The 23608-nt window shown below is 38.5% G+C and overlaps 1 protein-coding gene across 6 annotated transcripts in view; it reads left to right on the top strand.

Annotated features, from left to right (window-relative positions):
- Top2 (topoisomerase 2) overlaps positions 1 to 19277 on the top strand; it is an 88771-nt gene extending 69494 nt beyond the window's left edge. For 5 of the 6 annotated variants that reach the window (XM_070093199.1, XM_070093203.1, XM_070093200.1 and 2 more), the window contains 5 exons: positions 288 to 414; positions 3182 to 3288; positions 7300 to 7377; positions 18407 to 18720; positions 18868 to 19096. In XM_070093199.1, coding sequence (XP_069949300.1) covers positions 288 to 414; positions 3182 to 3288; positions 7300 to 7377; positions 18407 to 18720; positions 18868 to 18999 — 758 coding nt within the window. In that variant the 3' untranslated portion in view covers positions 19000 to 19096. Of the gene's footprint in view, positions 1 to 287; positions 415 to 3181; positions 3289 to 7299; positions 7378 to 18406; positions 18721 to 18867 lie in introns of all 6 variants that reach the window. The other variant, XM_070093201.1, reaches the window with a different exon arrangement.
- The last annotated feature ends 4331 nt before the right edge of the window (positions 19278 to 23608 follow it).

Genomic DNA, 23608 nt, shown 5'->3' with positions numbered 1-23608 from the left:
AAGTACCATGCCTTCACTCTAAAGGAGGGGTGGGGATATTTGCTGTTTGGATGGACACCTGAGCTGTCATATCTGACAAAACAGTGATAGTGTTAACGATGATGAAAGTGTTTCTTTTTCAGGTTACCCTACCTCAGTGGGAGATTGACATTGTTAAAAAAAATTTATTTTGTCAGGTCCAATTCCCTGCATTATGAAAAGTTCCAATAAGTGCATTATAACATTTTGGGGGATTACTTCATGATTTTTAACTTGATGAATTATTAATAACATTTCTCTTATTGCAGCATCCAACATAAAGTTCAACTTCAGTGAGGAGGAAGCAAGTGACAGTGAAGAATCACTTCATGATAACACTGGTATAGAAGAGCCTGAAATGATTCCTAGCAATTCTTTACTTGATGATTCAGTGCAGTAAGTATTACAGTTCCCTTTCAGAATTAGAAAAGGTGAACTCAAGTGCAAGGCACTCCTGATTTTGCCTTAATGTGATAGCCAAACAGTGATTTTGCCTTACTGTGATAGCCAAACGGATTTTTCTCAAGGTCTGTTCATCCTGGGCTGTAAAGCAACTTTGCAAGACCATTTTTCAGAGATAGACAAGAAAATAATTTAAAACATTTATATAGTAGACTGGTAGACAACAACCAGTAAGGGAAGTACTACTGTCCTGCCAGTTGAGTGTGAAACGGAAACTGTAATTGTTTTACATGATGGTAGGATTGCTGGTATCTTTCTTGTGCCTCATAAACATGCAAGGTTTCAGGTATGTTTTACTACTACTACTACTTACACTTAGGTCACACTACACATACATGTACAAGCATATAGATATATACACACACCCCTCTGGGTTTTCTTCTATTTTCTTAATTGTTCTTGTTTATTTCCTCTTGTCTTCATGGGAAAGTAGAACAGAATTCTTCCTCCATAAGCTATGCATGTCATAAGAGGCAACTAAAATGCCAGGAACAAAGGACTAGTTCCTGTATACATTACTAAATTTAAAAAGAGAAACTTTCGTTTTTCTTTGTAGGTCATCCTGCCTTGGTGGGATATGGCCAGTGTGTTGGATAAAAAATTATATAGTTTTTCAAACATACAACAATGCTCTTATAGCATTATATTTAAAGTATACAAAACTTTTTTAATGTTATTTCTTAGAAGAGACAATTCTGTGTAAGACATTCCTTCAGTTGTCTGCCCTGACATGCCAGGATAGGGGACTGGGTTATTAAAACAAGAAATACCTTCCTTGATTACACAATTAATTATTTATTTTTTTAATTATTTTTACTATATTTTCCATAATTTTTTCCTCCCCATTATCAAACTACAAATGTCCCTACCCATCCTGCATAGTACAGGCATTGTACCTCCCACCTTCAGGACTCATCTCCAGCCAACCGGTTTCCCTGAATCCCTTCAGAAAAAGTTACCTTGCTCACACTTCAACAGCTCATCAAATCCATAAAAACAATTGCCTCCACTCCTGTTTCTTTCACACACCTGCTGGATGTCCAAACCCCTCACACACTAAACCTCCAGTACTCCCAACCTTTTGTAAGGCGACCCCTACCCTGTTTTCCCTCCCACGGATTTATACACCCTCCAGTCATCCTATTTCACTCCACCCTCTCTAAATGGGCAAACTTCCTCAGCAACCCCTTTGGATAATACTTTTAGTAACCCCACACCACCTTATCTCCAAGCTACGAATTCTTTAGATAATATTGCCCTCAGACGTGACATCTACACTGCCTTCAGCCTCCTCCTCCAACATTCAAAACTCATGCTTCACACCCATATAAAAGTGTTGGTACTACTATACTCTCATACATTCCATTTTTTATATTTTTTTATTAACACATTGGCAGTTTCCCACCAAGGCAGGGTGGCCCGAAGAAGAAAAACTTAAATCATCATTCACTCCATCACTGTCTTGCCAGAGACACGCTTACACTACAGTTATAAAACTGCAGCATTAACTCTCCTTTTTTAGAGTGCCGGCACTGTACTTCCCATCTCCAGGAATCAAGTCCAGCCTGTGGGTTTCCCTGAATCCCTTCATAAATGTTGCCTTGCTTACTCTCCAACAGCACATCAAGTCCTAAAAACCATTTGTCTTCATTCGCTTCTATCTAATATGCTCACACATGCTTGCTGGAAGTCCAAGCCCCTCGCACACAAAACCTCCTTTACTCCCTCCCTCCAACCTTTCCTAGGCCAACCCTTTACCCTGCCTTCCCTCACTACAGATTTATACACTCTCAAAGTCATTCTATTTCGTTCCAGCCTCTCTACATGTCCAAACCATCTCAATAACCCCTCCTCAGCCCTCTGGATAAGAGTTTTGGTATTCCCACACTTTCTCCTAATCTCCAAACTACAGATTCTCTGCATTATATTCACACCACACATTGCCCTCAGACATGACATCACTGCCTCCACCTTTCTCCTTGTTGCAACATTCACAACCCATGCCTCACACCCATACAAGAGCATTGGTATAACTATACTCTCACACATTCCCCTCTGCTTTCATGGATAAAGTTCTTTGTGTCCACAGACGCCTCAGTGCACCACTTGCCTTTTTCCCCTCGTCAGTTCTATGGTTCACCTCGTCTTTCATATATCCATCTCTTGATACATCCACTCCCAATTATTTGAACACATTCACTTCGGCCATACTCCCTCCTCCCAATTTCATAGCCAGTCTTTTATCTGTATATATGTTGGTAGAATTACCGACAATATGTAAAGTAACGGATTGACAAAGCTCCTGAAGAGCGAAATGTTGCCACAGTAAAATGTCACATTAGTTGCACTTGTGTCCTTTTACTTTCCAGTCTTTTATCCTTTGTTACCCTCATCACCTTGCTCTTTCCTGTGTTCACTTTTTTAATTTCATTCTTTATCCTTCCTAATTCATTAACCAACCTTTGCACCATGTCTCCAGAATCTCTTAAAAGCACGGTGTAATTGGCATAAACTAACTGTGACATCTATTTTATATTAGATTCCGAAAGAGTTGTGCTGATGTCAAAAATAGTGGCAGGTGGCAGATTTTGAGGTACAAAAAATTGTGCATACTAGTACGTTGGGCACAGTCATCACTTGCTTACTAGAATATTAGAATTGGTTTAAAAGTTAATTTTCTGAAAAATTTGTCTTTTTACAGCAAAACCTCTACTGGGGAACCAAAGCCAGATTTTATTGTCAGTGACACAGACTCGGAGTTTGATGAGAAACCAAAGAAAAAAATGAAGGCTACTACTGTAAGCACAGGTGAGTTGAATATGTTATTTGAATTTCCTAAACTGTATCATATATGTCACTAATTGTGATAATGCAGCACTTCATTGTATATTGTTATCTGAGAAGGATGGTGAATGAGTGTACTGTGCATCACTTCGTTTTTTTTTTTTTTTTTCCAATGAACTAGCCATATCCCACCGAGGCATGGTGACCTAAAAGGGCAATGTGTGGTGTAAATATTATGCAGAAAATTCGGAGTGTGGAAATTAGGACAAGGTGTGGGGTTAATAAAAGTATTAGTCAGAGGGCTGAAGAGGGGTTGTTAAGGTGATTTGGTCATTTAGAGAGAATGGATCAAAGTAGAATGACATGGAGAGCATTTAAATCTGTAGGAGAAGGAAGTCCTTGAAAAGGTTGGAAGGAAGGGGTAAGGGAGGTTTTATGGGCGAGGGGCTTGGACTTCCAGCAGGCATGCATGAGCGTGTTCGATAGGAGTGAATGGAGGCGAATGGTATATGGGACCTGACAATCTGTTGGAGTGTGAGCAGGGTAATATTTAGTGAAGGAATTCAGGGAAACCGGTTATTTTATATAGCCAGACTCGAGTTCTGGAAATGGGAAGTACAATACCTGCACTCTAAAGGAGGGGTTTCGGGATATTGGCAGTTTGGAGGGATATGTTGTGTATCTTTATACATATATGCTTCTAAACTGTTGTGTTCTGGGCACCTCTGCAAAAACAGTAATTATGTGTAAGTGAGGTGAAAGTGTTGAATGATGATGAAAGTATTTTCTTTTTGGGTCACCCTGCCTCGGTGGGAGACGGCCGACTTGTTGAAAAAAAAAAAAATACAGAAGGGGTTACTAGCCCCTTGCTCCCAGCATTTTAGTCACCTCTTATGACATGCATGGCTTACAGAGGAAAAATTCTGTTCCACTTCTCCATGGAGATTACTTCAAGCTATGTTAATAATACTAATCATAAAGATAAAAAATAAGTCTGTATCATGGCTGCAACGATTCACAAGTTCCGCACATCCCCGTTTGTGACTTGACAATCATTAAGGATAGATTGAAATGTAGCCATAGAGCTCCTTTTGATTGTGGGCTTTTGGTGAATGTTAAGCATTTTTATCAGATCTAGTTGTAGAGAGCTCACTTACAAACTCATATACTGCAAGTAATTACAGTGCTCTTGAAATGGGCTTGTGCCAAAGAACAAAACTTTCACCTCCCCTCGTGCAATAGTTGTATAACCAGATGTGCTTTGATACCACTTAACTTAAATGACCCTCTGAACTGCAGCATCTCCATCAATCCTCTACAGTCCATGCACTTTCCACCTCTATTTCTCAAGTCAAGCTATCTGGTTTATCTAAAATTTAACATGCTTTTGGAGGTTTGAGCAAGGTAACGTTTATGAATCAAGGAACTGTCAGACTTAATCATCAGACAATTTTGAGCACACAAGCACTAAACTAGTGCATGGGAAAGTTGAAGATAAAAATGCACGTGATCTTTATGTGTTTCATTATTAAGAAAGCTTTAAAAACTGATATTAAACATAGAAATAGAATGTGGATGATGAGGAAAAGAAAAAAAAGAATGGTGATTTTCTTTCAAAAACAAAAATATAATTAATCAAGAGAAACTTCACATGGAAATTACCAACATACAGCAGATAGAAAAGCTTTCATAACAAACAAGAAATAAAGGTAACAAAAAATCATTAAAAAAATTTCTGAAATGTTAAAAATATATTTTCAAGGATTCAAAATTGTAATAAACAATCTCTTCAGTTATTGGGCTTTTATTTAAGCCCAAAGCAAGGGAGAGGAAAAAAGATAGGGTGAATTATATTAACTTTTAAACAACAGAAGTCTTGAAAGCACATGTGATAAGTAAAACAAGTATGCAACAGTTAGGTATCTTTATTCTGAAACATTTTGCCTACACCATAGGCCTCTTCAGTTGAGTAGAGAGGAGGCAGCAGAATCAGTAGAGATGTAAAGATGACATAATCAGTCTATCACCCTTGAAGACTTAGTTTTAAGGGGGTCAGTCCCATAGCTTGAAGAATTTTACTCCATAATCTGGAACAGTGTGAAAGGCTGGCAGAATGGTACAGTACAGAATTTTGTGTGGTATAATTGATTTTTTAAGCACAGTATGAAATTATGATGTGAGATATGAAGGGATTCAGGGAAACTGGTTAGCCAGACATGAGTCCTGGATGTGAGAAGTACAGTGTCTGCACTCTGAAGGAGGGGTGGAGATATGTTGCAATTTTTGACCTGTTGTGTAGGGACGCCTCTGGCAAGACCGAGAGAGGCGTGCCCACCTTGCCTCAGTGGGAAAGAGCCAGTGTGTTAATATAATAAAAGTATTTCTGACAGGCACAAAAAAATGAAAAAATACAGTGCCGCACCAACAAAATAAACAGACTTGGATGTCACTATTGCCAGACTCTGGCTGGGTTACCAATATCTTTGGGAGGTTAAATCACCATAACCAGATGTAGACCAAATGAAATGTAAACATTGCCAGATGGACAGTTGTCACACCTTGTCATTATGTACCGGAATGCAATAAAATTAATGAAATCAGAGACAACTCATTTAGAAAAATTCAAGAAATGTATTTTATCCGCAGTGGTATATTACAAACCACTGAAAAAAAAATCCCCTGACTTTGCTTACTGTAAATAAAGCATTACTACTATTTTTTATGTGTGTGTGTGACCTGATTCACATCTGCATAAATAATTTGTTACAATTGTGACTAGATATAAACATAAATAGTTCATTACACTGTAGCTTGTTCAGCTATCAAAACTTTGATGCCCAGTCCCTGGACTCACTATGTACCTCTGTAAACTTGCGACTACCATCCACAGGATGGGTATGGGGTACATAATAAAAATATTAACATTAACTGCACCATACCAACAAATTTGCTTCTGAATCACAATTTTAAAAGTATCTAAAAATGTACACAGTAGAATTTTGTATAGGTAATAAGATAAAAAATAATGGAATTGGTCGAATACTTCTGAAATTATGCAAAGTTAGTTGTGGATCACCATAGGTAGTAGGTTGGTAGACAGCAACCACCCAGGGAGGCACTACCGTCCTGCCAAGTAAGTGTAAAACGAAAGCCTGTAATTGTTTTACATGATGGTAGAATTCCTGGTGTCTTTTTTTTTTTTTTTTTTTTTCTGTCTCATACACATGCAAGATTTCAGGTATGTCTTGCTACTTCTACTTACACTTAGGTCACACTACACATACATGTACAGGCATATATATACATACCCCTTTGGGTTTTCTTCTATTTTCTTTCTAGTTCTTGTTCTTGTTTATTTCCTCTTACCTCCATGGGGAAGTGGAACAGAATTCTTCCTCTGTAAGCCATGCATGTTGTAAGAGGCGACTAGAATGCCGGGAGCAAGGGGCTAGTAACCCCTTCTCCTGTATATATGACTAAATGTAAAAGGAGAAACTTTCGTTTTTCCTTTTGGGCCACCCCGCCTCGGTGGGATACAGGCGGTGTGTTGAAAGAAAGAAGAAAATTGTGGATCACTTGATGGTAACAGCAGGTATTGCATCATGTGTGAGCATGTTAGGAGCGAGTGGAACCTGATAAACTGTTGGAGTGTGAGCGAGGTAATATATTGTGAAGTGATTCAGGAAAACTGGTTAGCCAAGCTTGAGTCCAAGAGTTGGGAAGTACTTTGCCTGCATTCTAAAGGAGGAGTTTGGGATATTTGCTGTTTGGAGGGACATCTGAACTGTCCTATCTGCACACGTCGGGCAAGACAGTGATATTGTGAATGTTTCTTTTTTGGGTCACCCTGCCTCAGTGAAAGATGGCCAGGATGTTAAAAAAAAATGTATGCAAAATAAAAAGAAAGCTTTATAACCCCAACTTTGAGGAAAATATATTTTGACTTAATAAATTGAATGTCAAACCTCCAACCCAAATTTTAGGTTGCCTTTCTGACATTAAATTTTTGTGTAATGTTTTGCCTGTCTCTTTCAGAAAAGCCATCAGCCTCTGATCTCTTTGATTCAATGATGACAGGGTCACCAAGTCCTCCTCCAAAATCAAAGCCCTTCCGTAAGTCTGATTTATTTTTTCTTTTTGTGTTAGTAGCTGTAACTATTGCAGTATATACGAGTTTCCACTTGAACTGCAGTAACATAAAAAAGTCATAGGAATAGCAAAATGCCAAGATTTGACCATTAGATAACAATATAGGTCCTGAATTTCGTTGTATAGCTGCTTCATAATACTTCACAGATGTAAGGGATCAAGCCTACCCTGCATTCCTACAGATTTATGCATCCTTCAAGTCATCCTGTTTTGCTCCATCCTCTATATACATCCAAACCATCTCAGCAGCCCCTCCTCAGCCCTCTGAATAATACTTTTTGTAACCACTCCCCTAATCTACATGCTATGAATTCTCTGCATAATATTTCACCACACATTGCCCTCTTGTTCTTCTTTATTTCTTCTATTGTGCATGGGGAAGTGGAAAAGAATCTTTCCTCCGTAAGCCATGTGTGTCATATGAGGCAACTAAAATGCCGGGAGCAATGGGCTAGTAACCCCTTCTGTAGACATTTACTAAAAAAGAGAAGAAGAAAAACTTTATAAAACTGGGATGCTTGAGTGTGCGCGGATGTAGTGCGGATGACAAGAAACAGATGATTGCTGATGTTATGAATGAAAAGAAGTTGGATGTCCTGGCCCTAAGTGAAACAAAGCTGAAGGGGGTAGGGGAGTTTCGGTGGGGGGAAATAAATGGGATTAAATCTGGAGTATCTGAGAGCGTTAGAGCAAAGGAAGGGGTAGCAGTAATGTTGAAGGATCAGTTATGGAAGGAGAAAAGAGAATATTAATGTGTAAATTCAAGAATTATGTGGATTAAAGTAAAGGTTGGATGCGAAAAGTGGGTCATAATAAGCGTGTATGCACCTGGAGAAGAGAGGAATGTAGAGGAGAGAGAGAGATTTTGGGAGATGTTAAGTGAATGTATAGGAGCCTTTGAACTAAGTGAGAGAGTAATTGTGGTAGGGGACCTGAATGCTAAAGTAGGAGAAATTTTTAGAGAGGGTGTGGTAGGTAAGTTTGGGGTGCCAGGTGTAAATGATAATGGGAGCCCTTTGATTGAACTTTGTATAGAAAGGGGTTTAGTTATAGGTAATACATATTTTAAGAAAAAGAGGATAAATAAGTATACAAGATATGATGTAGGGCGAAATGACAGTAGTTTGTTGGATTATGTATTGGTAGATAAAAGACTGTTGAGTAGACTTCAGGATGTACATGTTTATCGAGGGGCCACGGATATATCAGATCACTTTCTAGTTGTAGCTACACTGAGAGTAAAAGGTAGATGGGATACAAGGAGAATAGAAGCATCAGGGAAGAGAGAGGTGAAGGTTTATAAACTAAAAGAGGAGGCAGTTAGGGTAAGATATAAACAGCTATTGGAGGATAGATGGGCTAATGAGAGCATAGGCAATGGGGTCGAAGAGGAATGGGGTAGGTTTAAAAATGTAGTGTTAGAGTGTTCAGCAGAAGTTTGTGGTTACAGGAAAGTGGGTGCAGGAGGGAAGAGGAGCGATTGGTGGAATGATGATGTAAAGAGAGTGGTAAGGGAGAAAAAGTTAGCATATGAGAAGTTTTTACAAAGTAGAAGTGATGCAAGGAGGGAAGAGTATATGGAGAAAAAGAGAGAGGTTAAGAGAGTGGTGAAGCAATGTAAAAAGAGAGCAAATGAGAGAGTGGGTGAGCTGTTATCAACAAATTTTGTTGAAAATAAGAAAAAGTTTTGGAGTGAGATTAACAAGTTAAGGAAGCCTAGAGAACAAATGGATTTGTCAGTTAAAAATAGGAGAGGAGAGTTATTAAATGGAGAGTTAGAGGTATTGGGAAGATGGAGGGAATATTTTGAGGAATTGTTAAATGTTGATGAAGATAGGGAAGCTGTGATTTCGTGTATAGGGCAAGGAGGAATAACATCTTGTAGGAGTGAGGAAGAGCCAGTTGTGAGTGTGGGGGAAGTTCGTGAGGCAGTAGGTAAAATGAAAGGGGGTAAGGCAGCCGGGATTGATGGGATAAAGATAGAAATGTTAAAAGCAGGTGGGGATATAGTTTTGGAGTGGTTGGTGCAATTATTTAATAAATGTATGGAAGAGGGTAAGGTACCTAGGGATTGGCAGAGAGCATGCATAGTTCCTTTGTATAAAGGCAAAGGGGATAAAAGAGAGTGCAAAAATTATAGGGGGATAAGTCTGTTGAGTGTACCTGGTAAAGTGTATGGTAGAGTTATAATTGAAAGAATTAAGAGTAAGACGGAGAATAGGATAGCAGATGAACAAGGAGGCTTTAGGAAAGGTAGGGGGTGTGTGGACCAGGTGTTTACAGTGAAACATATAAGTGAACAGTATTTAGATAAGGCTAAAGAGGTCTTTGTGGCATTTATGGATTTGGAAAAGGCGTATGACAGGGTGGATAGGGGAGCAATGTTGCAGGTGTATGGTGTAGGAAGTAGGTTACTGAAAGCAGTGAAGAGTTTTTACGAGGATAGCGAGTCTCAAGTTAGAGTATGTAGGAAAGAGGGAAATTATTTCGCAGTAAAAGTAGGCCTTAGACAAGGATGTGTGATGTCACCGTGGTTGTTTAATATATTTATAGATGGGGTTGTAAGAGAAGTAAATGCGAGGGTCTTGGCAAGAGGCGTGGAGTTAAAAGATGAAGAATCACACAAAGTGGGAGTTGTCACAGTTGCTCTTTGCTGATGACACTGTGCTCTTGGGACGAACTCTAGCTCAAGGGACTTGAGCTAGAGTTCGTCACGGCCACGCTAGCTGGAGATTCGTCTATAAAAAATTGCATTTGTGGTCACAGAGGTGCCTGTGCTAACCTTCCTATGGTGTAGAAATATACCTAGTTGGATGAATCTTATTGTGGCTAGCTGGTCTAGTGGCTAATGCGACGGGCTGGAGTTTTGAGACTCTATGACCGCGGGTTCAATCCCAGCCGGGGGTATGGTTTGTTTGCAATCATGTCATTACGATTTCTTGAGTCACCCAGAGGGCTCTCGTATTTGTTGCATCCTAGTTTGAGCAGCAACTAAGTTTTCGCTGCTAGGTCTCTGGGTTTTAAAATGCTGTTGCATTAACACCTTGAGGGTCCAGACCCCCAATCTGAAAATTGTCCACATGGTCCAGGAATTTTCAAAAAAAAAAAAAATTCTTATGAGTTAGTAGAGAATCTTTTTCTGAAGGTAATAAAACAAAAAGTATGAAATATGACGAAATTACGCTTTTGCAAATTTTTTTGTGTCGATGATTTTGACCACTGGGTCTTATTTTAGACCATTTACATTGTTCCAGTAGACCAAATTCTTACCTATTTTGCTAGTATATGTTCCATTTTATCGATTTAGCACAAGAAATCTCCCGTTCAACTATTTCAACTACCCAATAAAGTGATCAGAAATTGGAAATTTGGCCAATTTCAGTATATGCCATTTTCAAAATAGGGCCCAGAATAAACAAAATGGGCATTCCTAACACTAAAGTAACATTTTCTTTGTTCATTAGTTGAGTTTCCAGGCTTTACACATGAATTCCATCTTGATTTTTTATTCACACAAAAAACAGATTTACTGTTGTGCAATATTGTAATAATTGTATGAATAATATCAGCGCATTTGTTAATGCATATTAGACCCACCAGTTGATGTGTATTGGACATGTGACGTGATTTTTTTTACTCTTGAACATTGGCAAAAATCAAACATTTCCACTACATTGAGCTCAACTTCAAGCTATTTTCAGTCCTAAAACCCATCAAAATCATCTCTATTTCTGTTATATATCTTCCATTCTGTCAAATGAGACCAAGAAATTGAGAATACAACCATGAAAACCATACGAAAATACACCACAAAGTTGCTATTTTAAACCAAAAACACGGTTGCAGATTTTTTCTCATGCACTGTGTGGTGCAGGATTTGTTTTATATGGTACACACTTCCTGCATCAACCCATTCTTTCATATCTAGGCCCAAATTTTCCACTCACAGCTTCAATGAATGAGCTGAGCTCATCACATAGAACTGTGGCACAGACACTGGCTTCAAAGCTATGGAACTACAGCACAGACCCTCAATCAAATGGTTAAGCAACGTTTCATGCTTGATGATGATTTGATTTTGCTATCCTTACCTCTTTCAGTACAGTGAGTGGACCACAAACATGTTGGTCAAATATTAACTCAAAAGGGCTAAAACTGAGGATTTCTTCACTTCTTTCATAGCGAACAGAAGCAAAGGTATCCCTTCATCCCAGTCTTTCGGAAAATGATCAAAGTAAGCCCTCATCATGAACTTCAGTGTCTAATAAACTCTAGAGCCCCCTTGAGATTGTGGGTGATATAGGTAGAAAGCATAGGCCTAATTCCCAGGTAGGATAATGCCTCACAAAAGTTTTTATAAGTAAGTTTGGATCCCTGACCTGACTGAATCTCTCATGGGAAGCCAACCTGTGAGGAAAATCTTATTAGTGGTCTCACAATATCATGTGCATTAATTTTTCTCGTGGGAAATTTTTGGGGATGACATGTCACTACATCCAATAATAGTGAACAAGTAATGGTTTCCTAGCTTGGGTCTGGTAGAGAAAAAAAAGGTTCACAAATAGCCAAGATATGAATGAGAGGAGCTGGTGGCAGTGTGTGAGCAGGCTTGCCCATCACTCTACAGACATGATAGTCTTGCACATGGTCAGGAACAGTTTCCTTAAGTTTTGGCCACATGAAGTTTTTGCCAGCTTACCAAGTGTTTCCTTAACACCTTAATGTCCTCCCGAAGGACTGTTACTCACAAAATGTTTCTAGTAAAACCATAAAGTGCTTCACTGTGGTTTTAACACTGTCAGCTGTTGCCTTGCAAGTACTTTTCTTTAGAACTACACCATTGCTATAATAGTAACAGTTATCAAGATCCTTTGTTACTCTCTGTTATTGCTATATCTCTCTCTCCAGGAAACCGGTCAACAAACTGATTCTAGATCAAATCCTCATGAGAACCTTCATTTCAGACATGTCCCAACTAGGCTCATGTGAGGGCAGGGGGTAAGAAGTTTCAGTGATGATGGGCACATTGCATCATTGAATAGCATATTCAGACTCAAATCATTAGCATCAACTAACTCTGCAGGTGGCAAGGACAGTTGTTGAATTTTAGACATAACCCAAGTAATAACACTGAGGGTAAATAAATTAGGACTTTATCTACAAGCTTAATCTGTGCAAGTTCCATCAGTGGTATTAGCAGTGACAAGTGGTTCCTTATACGTATATACAAGTTTAAAGAATGTCATTCCTTGTCAACAAATCTGCTGACTTTATAGGAAAAAAATCGCTGAAATAAAACCATGAAATTGGCACCTTTGTGGGCAGCCACTATTAAGTAAACAATGATATGGCTGATCCTTGAACAACTCAAAGGTTAGGGGTACCAACCCCTGCGCAGTTGAAAATCCGTGTATAACTTTTTACTCCCCAAAAACTTAACTATGTACTAATAGACTTTTATTAACTGGAGCCTTACCAATAACATGAACAGTCGATTATCACGCATTTTGCATGTTATATGTATTATATAATGTATTCTTACAATAAAGAAAGCTAGAGAAAAGAAAATGTTATAAAGAAAATCATAAGGTACTGTATTTATCAATACCATAAGTTTGCGTCGTCTGTTTACAAGATGACTCGTCTGTCTGTCAGTACCTGCATCAATATTGTCTTATTTCATACAAAACACTGTAGATGGTATACATGTTACTAATGCTAGACTTCAATAATGAAAAGATAACATGAAAAGAAATTCATATTTATTTACAGTTAATTTTGCAGTTTTTTTTTTTTTTTTTTTTTTTTTTTTATTATTATCACACTGGCCGATTCCCACCAAGGCAGGGTGGCCCGAAAAAGAAAAACTTTCACCACCATTCACTCCATCACTGTCTTGCCAGAAGGGTGCTTTACACTACAGTTTTTAAACTGCAACATTAACACCCCTCCTTCAGAGTGCAGGCACTGTACTTCCCATCTCCAGGACTCAAGTCCGGCCTGCCGGTTTCCCTGAACCCCTTCATAAATGTTACTTTGCTCACACTCCAACAGCATGTCAAGTATTAAAAACCATTTGTCTACATTCACTCCTATCAAACACACTCACGCATGCTTGCTGGAAGTCCAAGCCCCTCGCACACAAAACCTCCTTTACCCCCTCCCATGCTTCACACCCATATAAGAGCATTGCTAAAACTATACTCTCATACATTCCCCTCTTTGCCTCCAAGGACAAAGTTCTTTGTCTCCACAGACTCCTAAGTGCACCGCTCACCCTTTTCCCCTCAATTCTATGATTCACCTCATCTTTCATAGATCCGTCCGCTGACACGTCCACTCCCAAATATTTGAATACATTCACCTCCTCCATACTCTCTCCCTCCAATCTGATATCCAATCTTTCATCACCTAATCTTTTTGTTATCCTCATAACCTTACTCTTTCCTGTATTCACTTTTAATTTTCTTCTTTTACACACCCTACCAAATTCATCCACCAGCCTCTGCAACTTCTCTTCAGAATCTCCCAAGAGCACAGTGTCATCAGCAAAGAGCAACTGTGACAACTCCCACTTTATGTGTGATTCTTTATCTTTTAACTCCACGCCTCTTGCCAAGACCCTCGCATTTACTTCTCTTACAACCCCATCTATAAATATATTAAACAACCACGGTGACATCACACATCCTTGTCTAGGCCTACTTTTACTGGGAAATAATCTCCCTCTTACCTACATACTCTAACTTGAGCCTCACTATCCTTGTAAAAACTCTTCACTGCTTTCAGTAACCTACCTCCTATACCATACACCTGCCACATTGCCCCCCTATCCACCCTGTCATACGCCTTTTCCAAATCTATAAATGCCACAAAAACCTCTTTAGCTTTATCTAAGTACTGTTCACTTATATGTTTCACTGTAAACACCTGCCCACTCACTCAGCACCTGGACCAGATTCATGGAATACTCAATTTATAAAGAGCCCTCAGTATTCTTTGGAGAAAGAGCTTAGATCTAGGTGAAATACCAGAGGCCTTAAAGAGTGCAGACATAGCATCTTTGCACAAGGGAGGTAGTAGAGCACTAGCTAAAAATTACAGACCAGTAGCCCTAACCTCTCGCATCATAAAAATCTTCGAAAGAGTGTTGAGACGGCAGGTTACAAATTCCATGGAGCAGCACAACCAACATAACCCGAACCAGCATGGTTTTAGAGCAGGACGATCATGTCTGTCACAGCTGCTGAACCATTATGACAGAATTACGGAGGCACTGGAAGACGACCAAAATGCAGATGTGATTTACACAGATTTTGCAAAGGCATTTGACAAATGCAATCATGGAGTGATAGCGCACAAAATGAAGGCCATGGGCATTACGGGGAAGGTAGGCAGATGGATTTTCGGTTTCCTAACACAGAACACAAAAAGTAGTAGTGAACAGGGCAAGATCCAACATCAGTGAGGTCAAAAGCTCAGCGCCCCAAGGCACTGTCCTGGCACCTCTGCTGTTCCTCATCCTCATAGCAGACATAGACAAAAACACCCGGCACACTTTTGTATCATTTGCAGATGACACTAAAATAAGCATGAAAGTCAGTACGGTAGAGGACACTGACAGAGTACAGGAAGACATAAACAGGGTTTTCCAGTGGGCAGTGGAAAACATGACGTTCAATGGTGATAAGTTCCAGCTGCTTAGGTCTGGAAAGAATGAAGAACTCAAAAGGAGCACTATATACAAAATTCAAGAGGGTCACCAAATAGAACGTAAGGAACACGTAAAAGACCTAGGAATAATTATGTCAGTGGATCTTTCTTTTAAAGACCATAACAAGACAAAGATCACGACAGCCAGGAAGATGACGGGGTGGGTATTGAGAACTTTCAAAACAAGGGAAACAATGCCGATGGTGACACTCTTCAAATCGCTAGTGCTCCCTCACTTAGAATATTGCTCAGTGCTGATGGCCCCGTTCAGGGCAGGAGAATTATCGGAGCTGGAACAAATACAGAGATCGTGTACGGCTCATATTGAGCCAGTAAAGCACCTAAACTACTGGGAACGCCTGCAAGTCTTGGACATGTACTCATTGGAGCGGAAGAGAGAGAGGTACATGATAATATATACCTGGAGGGTACTTGAGGGCTTGGTCCCAAATCTGCACACTGCCATAACAACATACTGGAGTGAGAGATATGGGAGGAAGTGTAAAATAAACCCAGTGAGGAGCAGGGGTGCAGCGGGGACAATAAGGGAACACTGTATCAACATACGGGGTCCCAGACTTTTCAACATCTTACCAGAAGATATCAGAAACACTGCTGGAACAAGTGTTGAAGCCTTCAAGAAGAAAGTAGACAAGTATCTTCACCAGGTTCCAGATCAACCAGGCTGTGATGGATATGTGGGGCAGCGGGCCTCCAGCAGCAATAGCCTGGTTGATCAGGCGAGCACCAGACGAGCCTGGCCCATGGCCGGGCTCAGAGAGTAGATATACTCTCAAAATTCTTCAAAGGTAATGTAAGGTATATCCCCTACCTTTCCTAAAGCCTCCTTGTTCATCTGGTGTCCTGTTCTCTGTCTTATTCTTAATTCTTTCAATAATAACTCTACCATACACTTTGCCAGGTATACTCGACAGACTTCTTCTTTCTTCTGTCAACGTACCAGCTGTATCCCACTCAACAGACTTATCCCCCTATAATTTTTGCACTCTCTTTTGTCCCTTTTGCCTTTATACAAAGGAACTATGCATGCTCTCTGCCAGTCCCTAGTTACCTTACCATTTTCCATACATTTGTTAAATAATAGCACCAACCACTCCAAAACTATATCCCCACCTGCTTTTAACATTACTATCTTTATCCCATCAATCCCAGCTGCTTTACCCCCTTTCATTTTACCTACTGCCTCACGAACTTACCCCACACTCACAACTGGCTCTTCCTCAATCAACATTTAACAATTCCTCAAAATATTCCCTCCATCTTCCCAATACCTCTAACTCTCCTCTCCTATTTTTAACTGACAAATCCATTTGTTCTCTAGGCTTCCTTAACTTGTTAATCTCACTCCAAAACTTTTTCTTATTTTCAACAAAATTTGTTGATAGCATCTCACCCACTCTCTCATTTGCTCTCTTTTTACATTGCTTCACCACTCTCTTAACCTCTCTCTTTTTCTCCATATACTCTTCCCTCCTTGCATCACTTCTACTTCGTAAAAACTTCTCATATGCTAACTTTTTCTCCCTTACTACTTTCTTTACATCATCATTCCACCAATCACTCCTCTTCCCTCCCGCACCCACTTTCCTGTAACCACAAACTTCTGCTGAACACTCTAACACTACATTTTTAAACCTACCCCATACCTCTTCGACCCCATTGCCTATGCTCTCATTAGCCCATCTATCCTCCAATAGCTGTTTATATCTTACCCTAACTGTCTCCTCTTTTAGTTTATAAACCTTTACCTCTCTCTTCCCTGATGCTTCTATTCTCCTTGTATCCCATCTAACTTTTACTCACAGTGTAGCTACAACTAAAAAGTAATCTGATATATCTGTGGCCCCTCTATAAACATGTACATCCTGAAGTCTACTCAACAATCTTCTATCTACCAATACATAATCCAACAAACTACTGTTATTTCGCCCTACATCATATCTTGTATACTTATTTATCCTCTTTTTCTTAAAATATGTATTACCTATAACTAAACCCCTTTCTATACAAAGTTCAATCAAAGGGCTCCCATTATCATTTACACCTGGCACCCCAAACTTACCTACCACCCCCTCTCTAAAAGTTTCTCCTACTTTAGCATTCAGGTCCCCTACCACAATTACTCTCTCACTTGGTTCAAAGGTTCCTATACATTCACTTAACATCTCCCAAAATCTCTCTCTCCTCTACATTCCTCTCTTCTCCAGGTGCATACACGCTTATTATGACCCACTTTTCGCATCCAACCTTTACTTTAACCCATATAATCCTTGAATTTACACATTCATATTCTCTTTTCTCCTTCCATAACTGATCCTTCAACATTATTGCTACCTCTTCCTTAGCTCTAACTCTCTCAGATACTCCAGATTTAATCCCATTTATTTCTCCCCACCGAAACTCCCCTATCCCCTTCAGCTTTTTTTCTCTTAGGGCCAGGACATCCAACTTCTTTTCATTCATAACATCAGCAATGATCTGTTTCTTGTCATCCGCACTACATCCACGCACTTTCGAGCATCCCAGTTTTATAAAGTTTTTCTTCTCTTTTTTAGTAAATGTTTACAGGAGAAGGGGTTACTAGCCCATTGCTCCCGGCATTTTAGTCACCTCATACGACAAGCATGGGTTATGGAGGAAAGATTCTTTTCCACTTCCCCATGGACAATAGAAGAAATAAAGAGGAACAAGAGCTATTTAGAAAAAGGAGAAAAACCTAGATTTATGTATATATATATGCATGTGCGTGTCTGTGAAGTGTGACCAAAGTGTAAGTAGGAGTAGCAAGATATCCCTGTTATCTAGCGTGTTTATGAGACAGAAAAAGACACCAGCAATCCTACCTACGGTTACAGGTTTCTGTTTCACAGTCATCTGGCAGGATGGTAGTACTTCCCTGGGTGGTTGCTGTCTACCAACCTAGACCAGTATCTATGTATATTATATGCATCATAACATACCTAACTTTTTGTTAATTTTTTCAATATTTCTAGGCTATGCTGTTCGACTGGAAGTTTTTTCAAATTGTTGTAAATAACCAAAAAATTTTCCAATATATTTTTTGAAAATAATATTGTGTGTAAGTGGACCTGCACAATTCAAACCCATGTTGCTCAAGGGTCAACTGTAATTAGACCCAGACTTTTATAAACGTTACTGGTATCTTTGAGTGTAATGAGTGTGAATACCAGAAGCTGTTGAAGGTAAATGACAAATACAAAAATGTTTTTCTTTTCTCTCTCTCTCTCTCTCCCTCTAGTTAAACAAGCCCCACCTAAGAAGAGAGCAATGAGTGATGACAGCAGTGATGAGGATTCCCCTAAGCCAAAGAAGAAATTAGGGCCCAAGAAAAAAGCTACTGCAGCAGTCACACTTGATGATTCTGATGATGATATCCCTAAACCCAAGAAGAAACCTGGACCAAAGAAAAAGGCTACTGCAAAGCCTTCAGGGGATGTTTCTGATGATGATATTCCAAAAGCCAAGAAAAAATCTGGGCCTAAAAAAACAGCAGCAGCAAAGAAAAAAGCCGATTCCGATTCTGAGGACATGTTTGACAATTATTCTACAGCAGTAAGTGCTGATTATTAAAGATTAATTTAATATACAAGTGTAGGATAAAAGGAAGATTAGTTGCAAATTGTGTATTTAATCAGTTTTTTCTTTATTACTATCATTATTTTTATGTGCAGATTGATATCAATTTCATTCTTTTTTCAGACCAAGAATAAAAGCCCCGACACAAACGACGATGCATATGTTGTAGATGCTCCACCTCGGGAACGACCTGGTCGTCAAAAAAAAGTAATTACATACACTCTTAGTGATGAAGAATCTGACGATAATTATTAATAGAGTAATTTCACTTGGTTGCAAGGAAATTTGTATGACTGGCAGTTTCCATGAAATTAAGAGATAATTTTATTAACATTTTAAGGACAATGTCATGTGTATATTGCAAAATCTGACTTCAGTATTTATTTTCAATAGAAAAAAAGATTAAATTTCTCATTTTAAATTATGTTTTTTAACATGAAGGTTATTTTCAGTTTTATATCTTAATTTTAATTATTTTCATTTTATATCTTCTCATCACCTTTGTATTAGGCGTAATGGGAGTTACAACTTCATGTGTGCGTTAACAGCATTTTTGCAAGTACAAAGGGTTGGTAATGCTAGTAACAATGTAACTGATTAATTTTTTCATTAATTAGATACATTAGTATTTTTCTAATATTTGATTAACAACAAATATATTGCAGAAGATATCTGAACTGCAATGTATTTCTTAGTATTTTTCAAAAATATATATTGAAAAAATGCAATTAGTAGATTTGTAGATACTACTAGATTTGTTTTTACATTTTCTTCTAGAAAATGTAGTAATCTTTTGAACAAAAGTAGACAAAGCTGGTATTTTAATATAGTTTTAGCACAAACAAATTTTACAAAGATCTTCAATTTCTATCCATTAACCAATTATCTCATTCAGTGTATGTTTATAAGAATATTTTAAGCTAAGTTTCTCAGACCTAATTTTGGTAAAAATAGGATGTAAGAAATTTATTTTGTATATCTTTTGATGATATTTATTTAAAGTTTGTTCGGTGTGGCCGCATTCCTACATTTCTTTGCTGTCACTTTTTGAAAATAAAGTAGATAGAACTGACGACAAATAATTTATATCCTTAAAATTTTGAGGTATTAACATTGTTAGAATGTCTAGCCCAAGGGTAATAGATTTGTGAGTTTTCTACCCTTATAGCCTGGTTTGAGGTCAAACTTTCTGATCCAAACCTAGCCCTTATATAGATTTTTTTTTATTACGAAGTTTTGATAAAAAGTTTTGCAGCCTTATTTTATATATGATTGACTATCATTTAAGGTGGTAGTTATGTTCCTGAAAACAGCATCTAATCACGTCTAAAATGAACTGAAGAACCTATGGGGAAAAATAGGGCTATGGTCATTAGGCTCCCCCCACCACCAAAAAAAAACTAATTACAGTGGACCCTCAGCTAACGATGGCATCGCCTAACGTTAACTCCAGCTATCTATACATTTAACGCAAAAATTTTGACTCGGCTAACACTAAAAAACTCGCCCAACGCGATTCGTTCGAGACGCGTCCACGTTTGGCCTGAGTGCACCAATGTTTACAAGCCATCCAGTGAGGTCGCATCCACACATACAATCGGAACATTTCATATTATCACAGCGTTTTTAGTGATTGTACCTGCAAAATAAGTCACCATGGGCCCCAAGAAAGCTTCTAGTGCCAACCCTGCAGGAAAAAGGGTGAGAATTACTATGGATATGAAGAAAGAGATTAAGGAAATGTGGGTTGAGGTGCAAACCTTTATGGATGAAAATCACCCTCACACAGCTATTGCAAGCCGTGCTGGTGACTATTACAATGATAATGTTGTGAACCAGTTTAGACAAATCATAAAGGAACGGGAGGTACAGGCCTCTATGGACAGATATGTTGTGCGACAGAGGTCCAGTGACTTCCAAGCTGGTCCTAGTGGCATTAAAAGAAGAAAGGAAGTAACCTCAGAAAAGGACTTGATACTTCAAGCCCTAATAGAAGGGAAGTCCCCTTCTAAACAGTAACAACTTACACACTCTTCCCTCCTCCCATCCCATCAGTCATCACCAGATCTTCAATAAAGGTAAATGTCAGTTTGTGTGTATTAAAATTAACCCTTAAACTGTCCAAGCAGATCTACGTTCACATGCGTAGTGCTCCAAAAGTAGATCTGTTTTTTTTTTTTACATATTTTCAAGTTTTTTTTTTTTTTTTCAACAAGTTGGCCGTCTCCCACCGAGGCAGGGTGACCCAAAAAAGAAAGAAAATCCCCAAAAAGAAAATACTTTCATCATCATTCAACACTTTCACCACACTCACACATTATCACTGTTTTTGCAGAGGTGCTCAGAAAACAACAGTTTAGAAGCATATACATATATATTTTCAAATATAACAAAAAAAAAAAACATAGATCAAAGTTTTTTTTACACTTTTTCAAATGTAAAAAAAGAAAAGATCTACTTTTTTTACATACTTTCAAATGTTGAAAAAACGTAGATCTACGTTTGGACAGTTTTTTTTTTTTAACAAGTCGGCCGTCTCCCAACGTGGCATGGTGACCCAAAAAAGAAAGAAAATACTTTCATCATCCTTCAACACTTTTACCTCACTCACACATAATCACTGTTTTTGCAGAGGTGCTCAGAACGCAACAGTTTAGAAGCATATACGTATAAAGATACACAACATATCCCTCCAAACTGCTAATATCCCGAAACCCCTCCTTTAGAGTGCAGGCATTGTACTTCCCAGTAAAAAAAAAATTTTTTTTTCATACTTTGGGGTGCCTTGCACGGATTAATTTGATTTCCATTATTTCTTATGGGGAAAATTAATTCAGCTAACGATAATTTTAGCTAACAGTGAGTTTTCAGGACCGGATTAATATCGTTAGCTGAGGGTCCACTGTATTGTTGAAGCTCTGTAATTTGTCAGAACTCAAAAATGATCAATTTTCTTTTCATTACACTATAGTTGTTATTGCTTGTTGATATGGAAATATTTGGGAAGGGTTGATGTGACCCTGTTGAAGCATGTAATAGTTGTGAAAATAATGTCTATCTTCACCATAACCATAATCGCCTGCAAACATCAGTAAAAAATACCATGTATTACCAGCCATAAGACAATTTTCTTTTACCAAATAAATATGCCCAGAGTAATACCCACCATAATATGAATGCAATCTATCCATCTGTTATGGGGCTATAGGACCCAACATGTATTTATAAGTAACAAGCTCCTCCCACACCAACAAAAGACTGTTGCCAAGCACAATTCTCCAGTTACCACACTTCTACCACACCTTAATTTTACTTTTACAAAAAGAATTACAACTTTAAACTACTTATTTAAATTGTGTTTGTGTGTCTATAGTGTAACCTATTATATTGAGAAAAACAGACTTGACTCAGCTGCCTTACAGCCATAAGAGTGATCTGCCTTTATGACATTTAGAGCTGAGTCCCCATCAATTCAATATAATTAGGTATTCCAGAGTAACTGTTACTTATAAATACATGTTGGATCCTATAGCCCCATAACACCATCCCCCACCCCCCAAAAAAATTATAAAATTACAAGAAAACCTGTTCAGGTTATCAGCCTGTCCTGTTGTTGTTGTTGGATTTATCCTTTCACTGTCTCAACCCCCAAAATTAATGATGGAAAACTTAAAATTAAACAGGCACAAAGCACTCTGGGTGTATTTTATGCATTGCCAGTTTTGCCAACTTTTCCTATTTTAAGTAGTATTTCACTGATCCAGAAACTTAGCTATTTTGCTAGTATGCCTTGTGTTCTATTGAGCACAAGAAACCATCCATTCAATTATTACAACTACCCTATAAAGTACACAGAAGTCTATAATTTATCCAATTTTACACACAAAAATACCAGTTTAAAGAGAGTGCAAAACAATGTAAACATTCCTGGCACTAAAACATTTCCTTTGTTTATTAATCACATCCCCAGGCCTCTCCTATATCACACTTGTCTTCCATTTTGAATTCACATTCACAAAAACAGATTTACTTTATTTCCCTGGATAATAAAACCTAACCAGGGATGATGGGTCATGGTTTACAGTATCCCAATAAATTAATCACTTATTAAAAAACCCATAAAACAAACTTCGGGGGAAGGGAGGCTCACCCATCCTCAGGAAAATTGGCAAAAATCAAATATTTCTTAATACTGTGCACAGACACATTCTCTCATATCTAAGACAAAATTTATGCTCTCAGCTTATTTGAGGGGGCTGAGCTCATGGCATAAGGCTGTATAGCCCTTGTGGTTTAGCGCTTCTTTTTTATTATAATAATAATCATGGCATAAGACTACGTGAGGGACCTTGGCTTCAATAGCATAGGTCTGTGTGATGAATGGTTTTGAAAACTGACAAGTTGAAGAATTGAGACACTTATGCAACATATGGGGATCTTTATTGAAGTAGAGTTTTGCCACACACTGGCTTCATCAGTCTTAAACAAAGCAGGAAGGTATAAGGAGAGGAGGAGTTTGAGGTAATCAGTCCCTCAGCCTGAAGTCGATGTGTTCAGTCCATCAATCTTGTAGAAAGTACAGAACAGGGCCATAGCAGTGGCTTATATACTGTAGTCAGGTAAGGCGAAGCAGGAGCCGGGGTCATTGTGGAACCATAGGTCTTCGTCCTAAGATTGGACAAGTTTTGAAGAATTCTTTGTATCAAGATCCCATCATCACTGCTATGGCCCTATGCTGTACTTTCTACAAGGTTGATGGACTGAACACACAGACTCCAGGCTGAGGGACTGATTACCTCAAACTCCTCCTCTCCTCATACCTTCCTGCTTTGTATAAGATTGATGAAGCCACTGTGTGGTGAAA

The sequence above is a fragment of the Cherax quadricarinatus genome, chromosome 42 (assembly GCF_038502225.1).
Source record: "Cherax quadricarinatus isolate ZL_2023a chromosome 42, ASM3850222v1, whole genome shotgun sequence".
Taxonomy (NCBI): domain Eukaryota; kingdom Metazoa; phylum Arthropoda; class Malacostraca; order Decapoda; family Parastacidae; genus Cherax; species Cherax quadricarinatus.
Note: the sequence above shows the minus strand (reverse complement) of the source record. Positions and strands in the feature narration are given on the sequence as shown.